Raw genomic sequence first — 18,807 nt, 5'->3', positions numbered from 1 at the left:
CTTTGTGGACTGACGACTGACCCTACAGACCAACACGAGTGTTTCAAGCATGCTTTGTCCTCACTCACACGCTTCCTGGGAGAACTTCCCAGGAGGTCACCCATCCTGAAATTGCCCCAGGTCAAGCACGCTTAATTGTGGAGTTCTTTCGAGACGGGCTACCGAAAATCAAGATGCACCTTGTTGACATAGGTAGTACCAATCAATCCATTAACACTAAAAAAAATCAAACTTAAGAACGTACCAAGAGTTATATATGTCTAATTTATTAAACCTGAAACATACACTCTCGTTAGAAATACTAATATAACAACTAAATTCTTTTTTTTTCCTAACATACTCTACTCCAATCTGCTTATAACAAAATTCCTTTTGAAAAACACTCTTCTTATGCTCCTTATTTATGAAAATAAGTACAACTTATCAAAAATCAAACTTAAATTACGTAATATAGCAATACCTTGAAACATTTTCTTAAATTTTTTTTTTTCCAAAAATATCTCATAGATCGAATCCTACCCATAAAATTTTAAGACATATTCTTCTAAACACAAAGAAAACTTCTAGTTACACTGAAGATGTAACGCAACATAAAATATGTAAAACTAACATGAATAGATTAACTAAAACTTACAGTACAGTGAGTCGAGCTCGTCTCGTGGCAATGAACTTTACATGTTAGGGCTGACCACATTATTTAGGACCGTATTGCTCTGATACCATATTGTAACGTCCCCACTTCAAGCCTCCATTGGGCCCTTACACCCACGAAATAATGGCTCTTATACACGAGTACGTCACTCTGGCTGCTTCCTGGATTAATGACAGACCCTACAGACCAACACGAGTGTTTCCAGCGTGCTTTGTCCTCACTCACACGCTTCCTGGGAAAACTTCCCAGGAGGTCACCCATCCTAAAATTGCTCCAGGTCAAGCACGCTTAACTGTGGAGTTCTTTCGTGATGGGCTACCGAAAAACAAGATGCACCTTGTTGATATAGGTAGTAACAATCAATCCATTTAAGCTCTCTTCAACTGTGTAGTCCCATACCTACACAATCTCAGAATCATCCCACTTGACCTTCCCCAGGCGATGTGGGATTGCACAGCTTACCCGGTGTTTCCCCTTACGGAGCATGGGACTACTGACTGTCACAATAATCGTCGTTCAATCTCAAACAAGTAGTAGGCTACTACTTATTTTCTTGGCTGGTCTTCAAGAAAACGACATGATGTAGAAAGATTAAGTACAGAGTTTGAATACCGTTTTTTGGCCTTGAGTCATTCAGAAATCATTTGGTTACAAATGCAATTAGTTTAAGAATATTTTATAAGGACTGACATAATTAAACATTACTCACGCAGTGTCATTTATAGTATATATTGTGTAATTAGGACCACAATGGAATGGTCGATTTTATTGGACCATCTTATGTTCTTGTGATCTTGGACAACTAGTTGATGATTCTAAGTGACTCATGAGCATGAGCATGTCTTTATATTGATTATTGTTTTTTTTTTTTTGAAAGAGTATTGATTATTGTTTTTAATAGCATGCTCATTGTGAAAATCATCAACAATTAGTTGTCAAAGACAACCAAGGAGCCAACTTTCTTACTCTGAGTCCTGTTTTTATGCCCGGATGAAGCACATAAAGATCGATCTTGATTTTGTGCATGATTAAGTCCTTGCCAACTCTTGGGACATCCGTTATGTGCCATCCAATCTCCAAATAGCAGACTTACTTACCAAGCTTCTTGCTATCTCTCAATGCAACTCTCTACTTTCCAATTATTTTTAGGGGGAATGTTAATGATACACAAGAGGCTTTCCCAACTAGTTGAGAAGTTGTCATTACAGCTGAATTACAATTCTTGTAACTATTTTGTCTAACTTCTTTCATCTCAGTCTAAATAAATAAAGTCACTACTGATAATGTAGAGCTTATTACAATTCATTCAAATCATTGTGTTCTTTCTAGTTCACCATTGTTTCTCAAGAGCTCACTTATTCTTTGTTCAGCTTTAACAATCTACTTATAGAACTCCATGATCACAAAGTTGCAAACAAAACAGTCAAATCTTATGCCACTGAATCCTGCGCCAGTTGCCAAGGCTAAAAACTCTTTTTTGCTGCGCTCTTTTCCTCCTGGATTTTGAGTCATCATAAGCACATCCATTTGGGAGGTGCATCTATCAGCAGACTTAGTCTCTGGTACAGTTGGAAGAATGGCCTCCATAACTATAACATTCCCATTGTCTGGAATAGCTTTGTAACAATTCTTTAGTAGTTTCAAGCAGTGTTCATCACTCCAGTCATGAAGTATCCACTAAATTATCAACATTAGTAAACATTAGTCAAAAGTACTATCAAGAAAAAGTGTCTACAAGTTAATTGGGAAACTTTCAAAACTGACCTTCATAAAAATAGCATCCCCAGATGGAACACTTTCAAACATATCTCCACCCACATGTTCAACCCCTGCAACATTTACAAGTTTCTTCATTTTAAGCCTACACCAAATGCTTGGTGAAAATATATGACATGACTTTCATAAATAGAAAACCATTCGTGAAAATACCTGGATAAGAGGGAGCATGTTCTACAACATGAGGTAAGTCAAAATTAATACCCTTAAGATGAGGGTATTTGGAAGTGATCTGGTTTAGGGTCCCTCCTAAACCACCCCCAACATCTACTACTTTCCCAAGGTTCTCAAAACCCTTGTAAACCTCTAGGATCTTCTTCAAAACCAAAGTAGTCTGATTGTACATTGCTTTGTTAAATACCTGGTTGAATTTTTGGTCCAAGCTTGGATACTCAAAAGCATGCATTCCACGGACCCTATGAAAGGGTATTCCTCCTTCAAGAATTGCACCTTTCAGCTCGAACCTGCTCATTCATTGTAGCTCAGAACTCAAAATAAGCAAAGCTTATAAAAGTTTATACTAAAAGTATGTTGATTAATTATTTGTAGATTAACTCTTAAGCTCTTTAGGGATATTTGATGCACCGTACTATATGATATAATATTATATTAAATTATTTTCTATTTTATATTTAGTATTTATCTACGTACAATATTTTGATATAAATCAAAATTTTAGGTAGCATTATGTAAAAATATGAAAGAAAACACAATATAATCTATTACTATATAATACAATATAATCTAATAAGGCATACCAAACGAATCTTAATGTGACATTTGGTTGAAAGTAATGAAATAAAATAAAATGGAAATGAAATAATTTTTATTTTATTCCTTTATTTGGTTACATGATTTTTCTATTGTTTTAGTAGAATGACTTTGTCATTTGAAATGTAAGGAAAGACCTTCTAATGCAAAATGAGAAATTTTTTTAATAATCTCTTATTATTTTTTTATGCATTTTAAATTTAGTTCCATTCACTTTCTATTACTATTCTCATTATATTCTTATCTTTTTTCTCCCTTTTAATTAAAAGTCTAATTGGTTTTTAAAGCTTTGCTTTTAAGAAGGGGAAAATTACACAATATACTGACTTTTTCTCATTTTTTACAAAAATACTGCCAGACAATATTTCTTATTTTTTTACTGCGTATTTTTATAAGTTTTATACGGCAGTATAATGCTTTTTATTAAAATATATATTTTTTTGTCATGTTTTGGGAAATGACAAAAAGTTTGATGTTGATATAAAAGCTTTTTTAAAAACTTTTTATTAGAAGGTTTGATGTTGATATATATACATAAACGTATATGCTTTCTCTCTAATCTATATAAATATATATATATATATATATAATTTTGATTTAATTGATGTTTTCACCTTGTGATAAGTTTTTATAATTATTTTTTTTTACTTAAAATTGATGATGATAAAGATGAGACCCAAAATATACATGTTCTTTCTCCATGTTCATCCTATTTCCTATTCTCTCTCTCCATGTTCATCTTCTTCTTTTTCATAAGTTTCTCTCTTTTTTTTTTGTTTTAAAATCCATACATTCACGTTTTTTTATTTTTAGTTTTCTTTCCATATTGTTATTTTATTTCTTATTCAGTTCTTCTTCTTCATCTTGTTTTCATTCTTTTTCTTTAATTTTTTAAGTTTTCAGTCATATTTTTTCGAAAGATAAGAGTATGGTTTTTTTAATCTAATTTTCCAGAACTTGGCTTGCAAATATAGCCTCTATTGCATCAAGTGTTGAGGCTGTGCAGAAGATGGTTAGTTTTTTAAATTATTTTTTATTTGTTTATTTTTTTTATTTGTTTTAGTGTTGTTTTACGGTTATTTTCTATAATTTATTTTTGTTTTCACTATTCTTGCTCCATCTCGCTGGAATTAATGATTGTTTTCTGGGAGTTCTCGTGGTGTTGTGGTGGTTCTATCCGTGGGTGTGGAAGATGGAGGCTTTAAAATATATTTCTTCTTCCTTCTCTATGATTATTTTGTGGTTTTTTTTTTATTCTGGATCTCTTAAAAATATATTTGACGAGCTCACTAAAAAAAATATTTTGAGGTGTGTGGTTTTTTTATGTTTTTTAAGTAGTTATATATACTTATTGTGTTACATTTATTTTTGTATTGTTTTAGTAATTTTTTGGTTCTAATTTTTTAAGATTGGGCTTGCAAATATAACTGTTATTGCATTTGGTATTGAGGCTGTGCAGAACATTATTATTTTTTTTAATCCATTTTTTCTTTCTTTTGTTTAATTTGTTTTAATGTTGTTTTACAAGTGTTTTGCCATGACTATTTATTTGACGTCGATTTCACTTTTTTTTTTTCTGAATCTCACCGGAATATGGTTGTTTTTTGATTGTTCTGGTGATCCTGTGGTGGTTCTGTCTGTGGGTGTAAAAGATGGAGACCTCTTTTTTTTTTTTTTTTTTTTTGTCTAGAGTATAAAAGAAAACAAATGGCCAAGACATGATAAAAGTTATTTCTGCCGTGTGATAATATTTTTGTAAAGATTGGGCCAAAAATCAGTATTTTTGTAGGTTTCTCTTTAGAAAGTGGGTCCTCAACCCATATATCTTGTCCAATTCTTTGTCCACTAAGGGTGAGCAACGGTAGGTTCGGTCGGTTTTTTACACAAAAAAAATCCAAAATTCGGTTTTCAGTTTTTATGGTTCTAATCCGAAAACCGACCAACCATTATAAAAATGTAAAAAAAACCGACCGTTATAATCCACAGTTTGGTGGGTTTACAAACCGAACTTTATTTTTAAAAAAAAATAAGTTTTAATTTTTTATAATTATATAAAAACTAAAAAAATTTGAGTATTGTATCAAATATCATATAATTTAAAAATAAAAATTTCTTAGTTTAATAAATAATGTAAAATAAACTTTTTTTTAAATTTGTTCAAATTATGTGTTCTACTAATATGGTAATGAGTTATATTAAAAAAAACTCATATTATTTTATGAATGTGTGTATATAATACGTAAATTCATCAAATTATAATAAAATAAAGCAATGAATAATTGAGACTTTAAATAAAAAAGATATAAGTAAAAGTAGTTTAATAAAATTATATACTAAATATGTACAAAAATAATATATATTATATATAATATATATGTTAGGTCTGTTCTCGGTTTAATTGGTTGGTTTGCCATTGACACTAAAACCGACCATGTTAAGGCGGTTTTAACCAAAGGCGGTTTTTTTCGGTTTTCGGTTTTTTCGGTGTCGATTTTTTCAGTGTTCGGACGGTCGGTGTACTGAGTTTGGTCGGTTTCTTAAATTTTTTGCTCACCCCTACTAGTATCCAGTATATATAGTAATACCAATGATACATGTGTGATGACAAATAATTCTCAATTATAATAGTAGCAATAATTATTACTACAAAAAACAGCTACATTTAGTAACAACTCTTTAGTCATAATTTAAATTTTTTGTGGCTAAATATTACTTTCACTCACAATAAAAAGTTACTTGTGACTAAAACATAGTATTTAGGTAAAAAGTGTCACTAATTTAGTTTTAATCACAACAAATTGTAATTTTTGTGATTAATACCTTTAGCCACAAATCTTTTAGTCACAATATTAGATTTGTGATTTATAATTAGTCACAACTTTATTACGTTTAATAACAACTTTTGTTGTAACTAAAAATACTATTTTATAGTGTATGATTTCACTTAAGTATAGTAAAAGAGAAAACATTATAATTCAGCTAATTAAATCAATAAAAACAACAAATATAATGGAATGTTAAAGAGATGTATTAATTAATTAAATTTAAATGGGGTTTTTACAAAAATATTAAACTTTAGGTAAAAATTTACAATTTTACTGCCACATGAAATTTTTTACAAATATACTGTCTTTTTATAAAACAACCGTAAAACAATAAAACAAAATAGTTACAAACAATAGTAGAACAATTAAGAAACAACAGTAAAAACTTAACACAATTTACAGTATAAAAAATACATAATATTTTTGAAAAAAAATTCTGCCACACACTAAAAAAGAGAAAATATAGAAAATTTCAGTATGTGGTGTAAAAACCCCAATTTAATATTATCAAAAAAAACTAATTAAAAGTATCATATTTATATATATATGGAACACTTCTTAATGGGTATTACCCATTGATGGTTACCAAACAAATTTAACTATAAATATTAATTTTAAAAATATTAAACCATTAGATTTTGATCCAATGACAAATACTAAAAGAGAAATTCGAATTTTTTACTTACCTTAGCTACTTAAGTAAAAAAAATAAAAAAAAAATCTTTTTTTACATTATATCAAAAATATGTTTATATATAAAATATTTAAGTCAAACTCATTTTTTCCATTTTTTCTGTCAAAAAACTTTTTTTTTTTTTTTCAATTTTTTCTTTTCAGTGGAACAACCCTTACCCATATAATCCAAAAATGAAAAATTTTTCTAATCTAATTGAAAAATTAAGCATAAAAACTTAACCTTTTTTTTATATCATTACTAGAATATATGTATAATGCATAAAAAATTAATTGTCCTATGGTTTTTTTTTATTTAAAAAAAAAAAGAATAAAAATAGTATGTATTATATGTATTTTAATATATAATTTTTATTATCTTTTAATTGACTTTTTTTAACAAATTATTTACTTTACCTTTTTGAAATAGTTTTAATTTACTTAAATAAATACTAATTAAATATGTGGGTTATTTCTTTTAAGATCTTATAAATATAACCTTATCAATTTGTGCATGAAAATTATTATGTTGTGATTAAAAGTCACATTTAATTATAAAAATTTTATGTTGTGACTAAAAGCTTATCATTAAAGGTAGTTTTTTTCTTCTAGGTTGCATTAAAATTGTTGGGGTATCAACTCAAGTCCCACATGAAAAGAATATGCAAGAGTTGCCTTAAATATAAGGGTTCCACCTACTCCACTAGTATGAGACATTTTTAGGAAGGTGCTCAAAACAAAATTGTGAGGGCTTAGGCCCAAAGCAGACAATATTATACTAATGTTGGAGTCATATTGAGATGGGGGCCCGACAAGGTGAAAGAATGGGGCTCAACAAGTGGTATTAGAGCCAAAAGTCCAAAAGTTCAAGAATTTCTCAATGTGATGACCTTGCAATTAAGTATCTATGCTGCCTTATATCGAAATTCTACTTGATATTGTAGTAGTCAAGTGGAGTGTCTTGTTGGTGATTACGACGGTACAAGATGGAGATCTATGTTTCGTGTCTTGTGTTGAAAGTCTTCATGGCAATGTTGAAGGTTAGACGGTGTATTCCATTTGGCGATAGCAGCGGTACAAGGTAGTTTCGCTGGAGGGTATGTCACAGGTTAGTCCTTAGTTTGAGAGGAGAATTGTTGGGGTATCAACCAAAGTTCCATATTGAAAGAATAGACAAGAGTTGTCTTGAATATAAGTATTTCACCTTCTCCATTAGTATGAGGCAATTTGGGAAGGTGCCCAAAATAAAACTGTGAGGGCTTAGGCCCAAAATAACCGCACATAACTTATCAAAATTAGAGTTTTTAATGCACATAATTTGGATATGACCTATAAAACTGAGTGCAAATTAAAGAATAATAAAATGAAGGTAAAAATTAAAATAAGAAATAAAAAATGGGTATAGAGTGTAATTTCTTCCATTTTGAAAAGGTTCCCAAAAATAAAAGAGATTATTACACCACATACTGAAATTTCTAATTTTTTTTATTTTTTTACTGTGGGGCAGAATTTTTTTCAAAATACTGTGTTTTTTTTCAAAAATATTGTGTAAGTTTTATACTGTGTACTATATTAAATTTTTACTATAATTCTATGGTTGTTAACTTGTTCTTTTAGTTGTTTTATTATTGTTTTTAGTTGTTCTGTTTTGTGTTTCACTATTGTTTTATAAAAATACAGTATTTTTTAAGAAAAAACATAGTGTGATAGTATTTTTGTAAAAATTAACTCAAATTCGAGTATTTTTGTAAATTTTTCAAAATAAAACCGTGAAAACTTAAACCCAAAGCGGATAATATCATACTAATGAGAGAACTAAAATAAGTTAGCGGCTCAACAAGATAAAAGAGCGTGATCCAACAAAAACATCACACACAAAATATTTATTTTAAAAAATATCCACTTAAAAAAGCTACCTGCATCTGTGCATCATGTCCAAAAAAAAAACCCAGCATTTCTTACGAAAACAAAAACAAGAAATATTTATTAAAAATATACTAATCAGTATATAAATAAAAAATAATAATGAATGCATAAAAAACCTTTAAAATTTTAGATTAATACGTATATTATAAAATAAAACAAGAAAATAAAAATATTAGTTGGTACTATTTTTATAGATTACATTATACATGTATTCTGATTTTATTTTTTTTTATTTGAAAAAATTAGTTTACAAGAAAATATTAATGTATGCGTGAGTTAAAACAGGTATGGTTTTATTATTATACATAACTTATTTTTTTGTTCAGTTTTAGTTTTCCGAGAAATTTTTTTTTGTTATACCTCGGAAATCCAGAGTAATTTTGGGAAAAGTCTAAATCCAAAACCAAACAAAACGATGTCTCAATATCATATACCTCGGACAGGAAAAATGGACAGCACATATACAGAGGATGGAATAAAGACTGACCAGCTATCCAAGAAGACCTTATCTTGCAACAAAGACATGAATGGACCCAATGAAACACCATCTTCATTTGTGACAAATAACTTGGTTACATCATTAAGACCGTACACCCTTAAATCCTCATTCTCCAGAGAACATGCAAGCACAGAGTGGCTTGCCAGCATTCTGAGGATGCGGTCTAACATTCTAGGCGCATCAGGGTTGGTGGTAGGCATCTGCGCCACGATCTCCTGCGCGGAGAGCTTGGCTGCATCACCAGCTTTGGCTATGATATCAAAAACTCCAAGCTCAATGGCAGATTGCAAGGACATGGAGAGCACACTTGAGTTCACAAGCTGTGCTGCGTATGCAAAGTTCTCTTCTTCTTGTTTCCTTTCATCGTTAACGATTTGTGGAGAGTTTTCCAATTTTTCTGAGGGAGAAGCCATGAGAGAGTACCTACTTTCTTTTTGGTGCTTGAGATTGAATTTGTGTTTGCTACAATGATAAAATAATTCAGTTATTAGTTTTGGTTTATAGTCTCTAACGATCAAGTCAACTTTAAACATCAACATGCTTTAGATAGTGTCAAACAAACTTTGTCACCTCAAAGTACATTATCTTTTTTTTACACCACAAATTGAATAAAAGGATCCCACGCCTAATGTCCAAAAGTGAAAAAAAAAAAAAACAGCATGCTTTAAATCACAAAAATTCTTGTTCACCAACTTGGCAACTTGTGAGATTCATAAGTGCTTTTCTAAAATAAAAAATAAAAAACATTAGAAGGTTCAATATATTTATTTTGTAAAAAATGCATTATTAAAATGTAGAGCATAAAAGATTAGAAGTATGACCACCCTTCTAGTGATAAAAGATTAGAGGTATATGAATCATATATGATGTTCATTTGTGGCTGCATTGTACTGTGTTTTTTTTTTTCCGAATAAATGCGTAATTATATTAAGTACCAAATAAGTTAGAACTGAAGATCATTACAAATTAAGCTAATTGGTATAAAAGACGGATCTACCATACTAGTCACATTACCACTAAAAGTCCATTTAGCTACATTACGGGCAACAAACTTATAAAATCTGAAAATAAATAAAAAGTTACAAGTAATCAAAAGGTTTGAGAGCATTTTACATTGAAGCACATAATTATTAATACTCCAAACATAAGAGGTTCCTTTCAAAGTATTGATCGTCGTTTCAGAGTCGCTCTCAATGATCACAAAAGAATGCTTCCCACGTGTCGCTGATTCCAGGGCTAACAGACATGATGCATCTTCTCCAATGAGATGATTAAAGAAGTTGAGAATATTGCTAGCCACCCACAAAATCGAATCCTTATGATCTCTCACCAAGGCCACCACACACATTGAGTCGCTACTAACTTTAATATCACAGTTGATTTTGACCCAATCGTCCGACGGGGGGACCAAGCAGGAGGCGTGAAAATCACCAACGAAAGAAACAAACAAGGGCCAAAATATGCATAACATGTAAAAATATAGTCAATACAATGCTTAATGTTACAAATATAATTATTAGAATGAACCTTATCGTTCTGGGTTTTCCAAATTGTGTCCCCTATAATTGAAACATACAAAACATTTCTTTGACCTTCACTCCTTTATCCTTCAGGCTCCAAAGGAATTTGACCTAATCCCACATTCGAGCCCCAAACTTAGGCATTGGCATCACGCCTCAGGGGGAAGACCTTCAGAGGTGAAAAGCAAATTTACAATACAGGAAAAGATGTTCCATAGTTTCCTCTTTCTCACCACAAAAGGGGCAAGACACATCCTCAATCAGCATTCTTCTAGCCAAAGCTAACCCGATCGGTAAGGCGTTCGAGAGAATACTCCACTAAAGAATCTTATGACGTTCTAGGATACAAGAATTCCAAAGCTTGTTCCAAAGAGCGGGAGCCACCCTAGTAGGTGGCGCTCATGTCAAGGCCTGAGCGAGGTAGGCAGATTTTGTAGAGAAACGACCAATTGGTTCTTTGGTCCAAATCTATTTATTGCTGCCTTGGCCCCCTCGCCTACCCCCTTTAAGGATATTGTTGGTTGTCTCTTGGTCAAACAGAAAGTTGAGTTTGAAAACATTCCAATTCCCATTATCAGTAAGGAAGTCAGCAACTTTCTCCCAACCCTGGGGTCATCTATTTTTAGGATAGGGAAAAAAATTATGAATCACCCAAGGATCATCCCAGATATCAGTATCTTTTCCATCTAAAATGAGCTTGCATGCTCCTTTCTTTATAATTTCTTTGGACTTCAAAACATTCTTCCAGAACCACGAGTTAGATTCCTTATACGAACACTTCAAGAAGGGTCTATTTTTAAGGTACTTATCACTCAAAATCCTGCAACACAACAAATTATCCTTGGTAAGAAGGGCCCAACCCCATTTAGCCAAAAAAAGCTAGATTCATTTCTGAGGTCCTGCGGAACCCAAGACCGCCTCTAGACTTAGGGAGGCACAACCTATTCCAGGCCTTAAGATAGATTCCTCGGTTGCCATTTTCATGACCCCACCAAAAATCTCTAACCATTCCATCTATTTTAGCTGAAAGTTTCTTAGACAACTTCATCGTTTGCATGGTATACACAGGTAAGGAAAGACCCACCGATTTAATCAAAGTAGCACGATCGACTTTAGCTAACGATTTTAACTTCCACCCATGCAACTTTGAGACCAAGTTATCCATTATGAAATTAAAGTCTGCATCCTTCCTATGGAATAACGGGAGTCCTAGGTAGTTGATGTTTCCTACTACCAAGTTGAGCCCCAAAGCTTGTTTAATACTATGTTTCGTCCCATCATTGGTATTTTTACCGAAAAAGATAGATGTTTTTACTTTAGTAATATGTTGACCCAATCAATCATAGAATTTCTCCAGGCATTGCCAAAAACTCGTGGTTTCTTTTATCGTGGCCCTACCCACCGAAATAAAATCATTGGCAAAGAACAGATGGGAAATTTGAGGGCCATTTCGGCTCAACTTGATCCCCTTAATGCTACCTTTGTCTAGGGCATTCTCTAAGAGTCGCGAGAGAGTATCAGTAGCCCAAATAAAAAGGTACGGAAAAAGGGGATCCCCTTGCCTAATCCTGCACTCCAGATTAAGTCTACTCACCTTACCACTTTTAAGACGAATATTGAATGTTGTCATAGAAATGCACTGACGGACCCATCCACAGAACTTATCCGAAGCCTTAAAGCTGCGAAGCACGTGATTTATAAATTATCAGCTTAACTTATCATACGCTTTAACTAGATACATAAATACATAATGTATATATAAATATATAGTATATATTATCTTATTAGATCAAAAGGCATTAATTAAATAATGAGCATACCCTTTGTTATTGAGCATTGATTCTCCAGAGCCATTTAGAATCACCAACAAAAGCTGTCCAAAAACCAAACACGTGAAAGTATAAAGCAAGAGAGGATGGATACCCATACATCAAACCACTTTAGGACCTTATGCCTCGTTATACCCGAAAAACACATTATATGCCATGGAATGTGAAGAATTGTGTTTTTGCATATACCAATTAATTTTTTAGAAAAACGATAAATAAATAACAGATTGAAATTTTGTTATTACAGAACACAGACTTGTTGTAACAGAATAGAAATAGAAATAAATTGTGCAGAATTTAAAACTTGACACAAGAAAATTATATGTGGTGTCAATATTTTTTCAAACACTACTAGTCTACTGGACCACGCTCAGATAATAAAATCAATTAGTAAAGTATCAAAGATTACAAAAGCAATTGACTTAAACAAAATTAGACACCCTCTAATGATTTTTCGCAACTCTTTGTAACCCACCTTGCTAATGAGATCTCTTAAACACACAAAGTAGTGAACTCCCTTCAACTATTGATGTATGCTGACTTATTCTCGAAATGAGTCTTTGACAGATCTTCTCCCGAAGATACATGCATACTTCCTCTTAAAATGAGACTTAGAAAAGTCTTCTCCCAAAGACTCATACTTGTTCAAAGCTTCTCTTCAACATATTCTATAAATAGCAAGAGATCATTACAAGAAATCCAAAACCTAGTTGATGTTCAAGATTTTTACAAAAGAAACACTCTTCAAGATATGAAAATATGAGACTTGAAGAGATAAGAAATATTTGGTTGCTCTCTAAGTCCTATTTATAGAACATAAAAATCCTAGAGACAGTCACTGTTGAGAATCATGGGGTTCCATCTCAAAACCAATTGGCTATGAGTGGAGTAGCTCATGTTCTTATATATGGCTCAATTCTTTACCATTTATCCCATGTGGGACATTGTCCACAATAGCCACAAATATGTTTTCACGGTTGTATTAAATTTTCCTAAAAAATCCTTGATTTGCTAACGTTCGACTCATCGCCAGCGAAGTCATAAGTGATCATTCGACCCTACAACAAAGTGCAGAAAGTAACATTGGGGGAAGCAACGCGGTAAGTGGATAGGAAAGTCATGGGAATTCGAATTAGAAATTTGGATGGCCCAAACAATTGCTGTGGACGGTCAAGAAGTGAGAGAGAGAAAAGGATGTTGGATTAATTAATTGAGGTGCTAGTATATATTAATTAGTTAATTTAGTAAATTGTTATTTAATTCTAAACTATTATTAAAAATTACAATTATAATCTATTACAATTCAAATATTAGCTATTACTAAGGTTCTTTTCATTTTTGCATTTTTAAACTTTTTTTGCAAAAATACGTTTATATTGAGAACTAACCATAATTAGATTTTATTTTGCAAAAATACCTATTTAGGCTTTCATCTCTACCTTCAACCTTCAACGTATATCTTATACTCAACCAGAAAAAGTAAACGAAACAGAAGCCGGAGAAAACCTCCATTAATACCGACTCCGGAGTTGCGCCGGTCGATCCACTCGCCCCCAAATCATCGCCTATCCTGAAGAAAAAAGAAGAAAACGAAACAGAGCTCCGTTACAATCATGTCGAAGTTGTCGGTGCTTAGCTCTCCGATCCGTCCCCAAATCATTGTAATGTGAGTTTCAATCACTCAAATCTCTCCCGTCAAATCCAAAATAAGGTAAGAATTTCAATTACATCTGACTTTTGTTTCTTTGATTTCCCTATGTTTATCTGCAATCTCCATAGGCTTCATAAAATATAACATTCATTGTTTTTATTTTAAAATGACCACCATCTTATCTATCATAAATCTCAAATCAAAATTCCAAATTAAAAATGGTCTTTGTTAGAATTATTGAAATATTAATTTGATTTGATTTGAGTCTTTGTTTGGTTTGAATGAGACTGTGATTGTTTGGATTACAATAAAATTGAAAGAATAAACCTGAACAATAATTAGGAGAGAGTGTTTATAGTAATGGGGATGTTTACGAAGGTGAGTATTAAAAGGGTAAATAGCTCCTGAATTGCTTGGTTGTTTTTCTTTTTCAGTCATAACATTTCTTTTCAGCTACTACCATTGGAAAAACCTTTGTTCTTGGATCTTGAAAACCTAAGGTAATCCTAATATTTTTCCCTATTTTTTATTCAATTATCACAGCTGGTTTAACATTTCTGTTATATTGTATGTCCAAATCCTCCTGCTATGTTCAAATCCTTTAAGGAATTTCCTTTGTTATGTGCTTCTCCAGTTTCATCATCAACTAACACTTTTGGAATCTTAATTTATAGTATATGTAATTAATAATTAGTATTACTATTGAAATTAAATAAATACATATCATGTCAAAATAATATCATTCAACTACTCGGACAGATTAATTTGTCCACATGTTTTCTACTGACATGTCTAGGAAGTTAGTAATTGCATCTTAAAGTTAGTTTTTTTTTGTACATGTTTCCTTGTGTTAGTTCGAGTACTATATATAGAAGCCTATAATTAACCACTATTCATTTTTGTACTGAACTTAAAAATGTAATATGAGAGAGTTGGAGGAGTGTTAAAGAGTGTATTCTCTATATTTGATTACTTACTTTAGCTGCATGACATGATACCTTTCCTATATACACACCATAATATACCCAAAAATAAAGGAAAAATGCTCTTTGATGATACAATCTTACTGAAAGCAAAAAAAAAAAAGAAAAATGATAGTAATTATCCTTTTGATTCAATCATATACAGTTATAGTAGTGCAATAACAGGATTACCATACAAGATACAACATGGTGAATCTAGTTGAGCTTACTTTCTGTTTTCTCTATCTTCGGATGTTACGTATAGTTTTATTTCATCTTTAATATATATGAATTGAGATGGTTGATTTGCTTAAGTTTCTTCATTGTTTATCTCTTGTGATTGGTTCTGCTATTGGAATTACTAAATGTGTGTTCAAATAACTACTTTGTTTGGCTTGTTGGGAATTTGGGAATGGCCTTGCTACCAAAGCAAAGAGCTCCAACGGATCGCGGAGTTACTCTTATTCCATGGCTGCCTTCATTTTCAATAGGTATGAATCTTTTTATCATTGGGTATTTAGAATATGTTGTGTATTGAAGGTTTTTCATTTGCTGGGTGCTATGTTTATTTGTTATTCTCAATGACTACAATTGTTGCTTTGAGATATGTTTTTGCATTGTATAAGTTGTCTTCAAACAAATTATGTTTTGTATTATGTTTTGGGTGTTATATATTTAGTTCATTGTAGTTATGGTTTGAGAACAATAATTTACTAAGTTTCATGTTATAACTCTTAAGCTATATTATGGGGTCATGAATATAAATTGTCTGCCTACCCTCCTTTGACTAATGGTATTGGTTTATGGTATGTAAGCTATTTTTTTTAATGGAAATAAGACAATGCCATCAATATATTTTTCTTGCTGCAGCTTTACTCAGTGTGAAGTTACAAAAGAAGACTGAAAAAGAGCAAAAATCTTGTCCAATTTCAACTGTTGGACTTCACTATGGTACATACTAATATTGATTTCCTCCATTTGCTACAAAATTCAAATATTAAACAAATAAAATGTTGACTGCATAATTTCTCATTACATTTCTGATTTTTTTTATGAGCAAAAAAGTACATTAACTTTTTATTGTAATATTAACATACTATCTTTTCTGGATGCAGGATATGGATAAAATTTTCATTGTAATCCAACATAGTGGTTATTGGGATGAAAATCAAAATTACATCAACTTTCAAGTTCGCGAAATGGTCATTCCCAATAATTGCAACTACAACACCTTGGTTGGAATGATATGTAATGAGCTAAAGATAGATCTTGGATCAACAACTCTAAAAATAGAGTACCAAGGAAAAGACAACTACCGTCCATTCCACATAGAAGATGACCTCGAGTTTTACTTCTACAAGGAGTTGAAGAAAAAATATTCAGATTTTACAAAGTACCCGTTGTGCCTTACAATGGAGAATAACCATATTGAGTCGACTGTTTTTCCAACATGAAGTACATCAACAGAGATTAACCATATTAAGCCGACTTTTTTTTCAACCAGAAGTACATCAACTCATAATGAATTGGGTATAGAATTGGGACAAGCTGAAGAAGGAACATCAAATTCAGATGAAGAAGCAACTGTTGACATGGATGCAGATGAGAGTGAAAATTATATCTCCTATGCAAGGCTGGTTGCCAAGCAAATAATAGAAATGGGAAATGAAGCAAACAGCGATGCATAAGAGATTGAAATAGACGAAGATTCAGTAATTAGCAACAAAAACCATCAAGAAATAGCTCCGTCTCAGATTTGCAAGAATGGAGCTGTAAAAATCGAAACATAGCTCAAGCAATTTCCACGAGGTTGACAAGCAAACATGAAGAAATCTTAAATGATAACTACAAATACTCATTGAAGATGACGATATGATCCTCAACTTTAAATTATAAATTACCTAACTTGACTATAAATTCTAATATTAGTACTTTCAAATATTAGGTGCACCCGACAAATGATGTTTTGTTCGAAGTTCGTGATGGATGCAAAAAAGCAATAGTTGATCTAAGCTCGAGAACTTGTACATGCAAACGGTATATCACTCAACCTACATATATATAATTTGATCCTTATATATTGTCCTTAGCTTTGTTCTATAGATGCAAACGGTACATGCTAATTGCTAAACTTGCAAAATCAATATGAAATTTCATTGTTATAGATGTGGTTAATTATTTGGGTTAGAAATGTTGCTGTAAAATCAGATTGTAAAAAGAAAATATATGTACAAGGGAAATCAGATTGTAACCAGATAGTTGTTGTTAGTTATTAGGGGATGTTAGATAGAAAGTTCCTCCCAAACATAAATTTAAATAAAAATTGCTGGTGCAGCTGATTAGGAATTGTAAAAGGGAAATCATGGAATCTTGTGCTATATTGTTAGCTTTGAATGCTAGAATTTTCTTTTGTGGAATTTCATTGTGAAGTTGTAGTTTATAAGGTTTAAAATCATCATCCGTAGCAGTAGCAGTACACCAACTGCTACTATATTCTCTTCTTTTTCTCCAAACTCATTATTCATTGGCAACTGCTAAAAACTTCATTGAATGCGTGTCAATCAATTCTGAGCTATCAGTTCCAGTGGTCACAACACTTTTCACACCAAACACATCGTCATTCACTTCTGTCCTTGGATCCATAGCAACTAATCTCAGATTCGTAGAGCCCTCAGTTCCAAAACCTCAAATCATCTTTACACCATTCCATGATTCCCATGTCCAAGTAGCTGTGATTTGCTCAAAACAGCTAGGCTTCCATTTCAGACTTCTGAAAAGGGATATCCTAGGATTGGTCTAGCTTAGGTGATTTATTGTTAAGTTTAAAAGAATAATTATCTTATTTCCCTGATGAAAATTTGTATGATAGAGTTAAGGGCCCCAATATGGTCGTCCATCATTTAGGAAAATTTGCTTAGGGGTTAGAGATAATGAGTTGATATTAATAAATAGAGTTGTTAGATGCAAATAAAGATTGAAAATTTATTTGAATGATGATTGTAACAAATAGAGCTGCAAAATTATGTTTACTTGCTATCTTGAGTTCAAATCAATATTGACAAAAGGTATACATTATTCATTAACAGGTTCCAAATAGATCAACTTCCTTGTGGACATGCAATGGCTGTTCTAAAAGATATGAATAAAGATGCATATGAATATTGCTCATCATATTACACAAAGGAGGCCATGCTTGCAACTTATGGAGAAATTGTATACCCTATTCCTAATGAAGACACATGGGAGGTACCTGAATATGTTAAATCATGAGAAGTTCAGCCTCCAAAAGAAAAAGTAAGAGTGGGAAGACCAAAGAAAAGAAGAAGCAAACCTTTATAACAGAAAAACAAAAAACGAACAAAGCAAATCAAATGCGGAAAATACAATCAACCTTGACATAACAAAAAGACTTGCAGAAATTTGAAAAACTAGCAAAACTTGATTATTGCTTGATTAAGCAAAATTGCACATCATTTAGTTTGGCTAAAAAAGTCAGTATAGTATACAAATATTATTTGATGATTTACAAATATAGATTTGATTTTGATTTTGTTGCTTTACAAACATATATTAGGATTGATTTTGTTGATTTACAAACATATATTTGGATTGATTTTGTTGCTTTATAAAGATAGATTTGGATTGATTTGATAGATTACTTTTACTCAATTGCAATGAGGTTGCAAATCCCATTTATTCAGGAGGAGCTATTTACTATTTAAAG

The 18,807-nt window shown here is 31.8% G+C and overlaps 1 protein-coding gene and 1 long non-coding RNA gene across 6 annotated transcripts; one reads left to right on the top strand and one right to left on the bottom strand.

The window, feature by feature from the left end:
- Window positions 1-1,763: 1,763 nt before the first annotated feature.
- Window positions 1,764-9,716, bottom strand: LOC115703695 (cathecol O-methyltransferase 1). Its single transcript, XM_030630931.2, has 4 exons — window positions 9,110-9,716; window positions 2,582-2,892; window positions 2,417-2,481; window positions 1,764-2,329 (listed from the first exon to the last, which is right to left on the bottom strand). The coding sequence occupies exons 1-4, from the start codon at window positions 9,658-9,660 to the stop codon at window positions 2,033-2,035; spliced, it is 1,224 nt and encodes a 407-aa protein (XP_030486791.2). The 5' UTR covers window positions 9,661-9,716; the 3' UTR covers window positions 1,764-2,032.
- Window positions 9,717-13,500: 3,784 nt separating this feature from the next.
- Window positions 13,501-18,741, top strand: LOC115706444 (uncharacterized). Of its 5 annotated transcripts, XR_009685036.1 has the most exons (8): window positions 13,501-13,685; window positions 13,896-14,181; window positions 14,556-14,621; window positions 15,514-15,574; window positions 15,954-16,034; window positions 16,199-16,892; window positions 17,029-17,120; window positions 18,170-18,741. It is a non-coding gene; the product is annotated as an uncharacterized LOC115706444 (long non-coding RNA). The 5 variants fall into 5 exon arrangements; XR_009685034.1 differs by having other exon boundaries at window positions 16,199-17,120; XR_009685035.1 differs by having other exon boundaries at window positions 13,583-14,181.
- The last annotated feature ends 66 nt before the right edge of the window (window positions 18,742-18,807 follow it).

This window comes from Cannabis sativa, chromosome 1, assembly GCF_029168945.1.
Source record: "Cannabis sativa cultivar Pink pepper isolate KNU-18-1 chromosome 1, ASM2916894v1, whole genome shotgun sequence".
Classification (NCBI taxonomy): Eukaryota; Viridiplantae; Streptophyta; class Magnoliopsida; order Rosales; family Cannabaceae; genus Cannabis; species Cannabis sativa.
The sequence above is the reverse complement of the archived record's forward strand: the minus strand, read 5'-3'. Positions and strand labels throughout refer to the sequence as shown.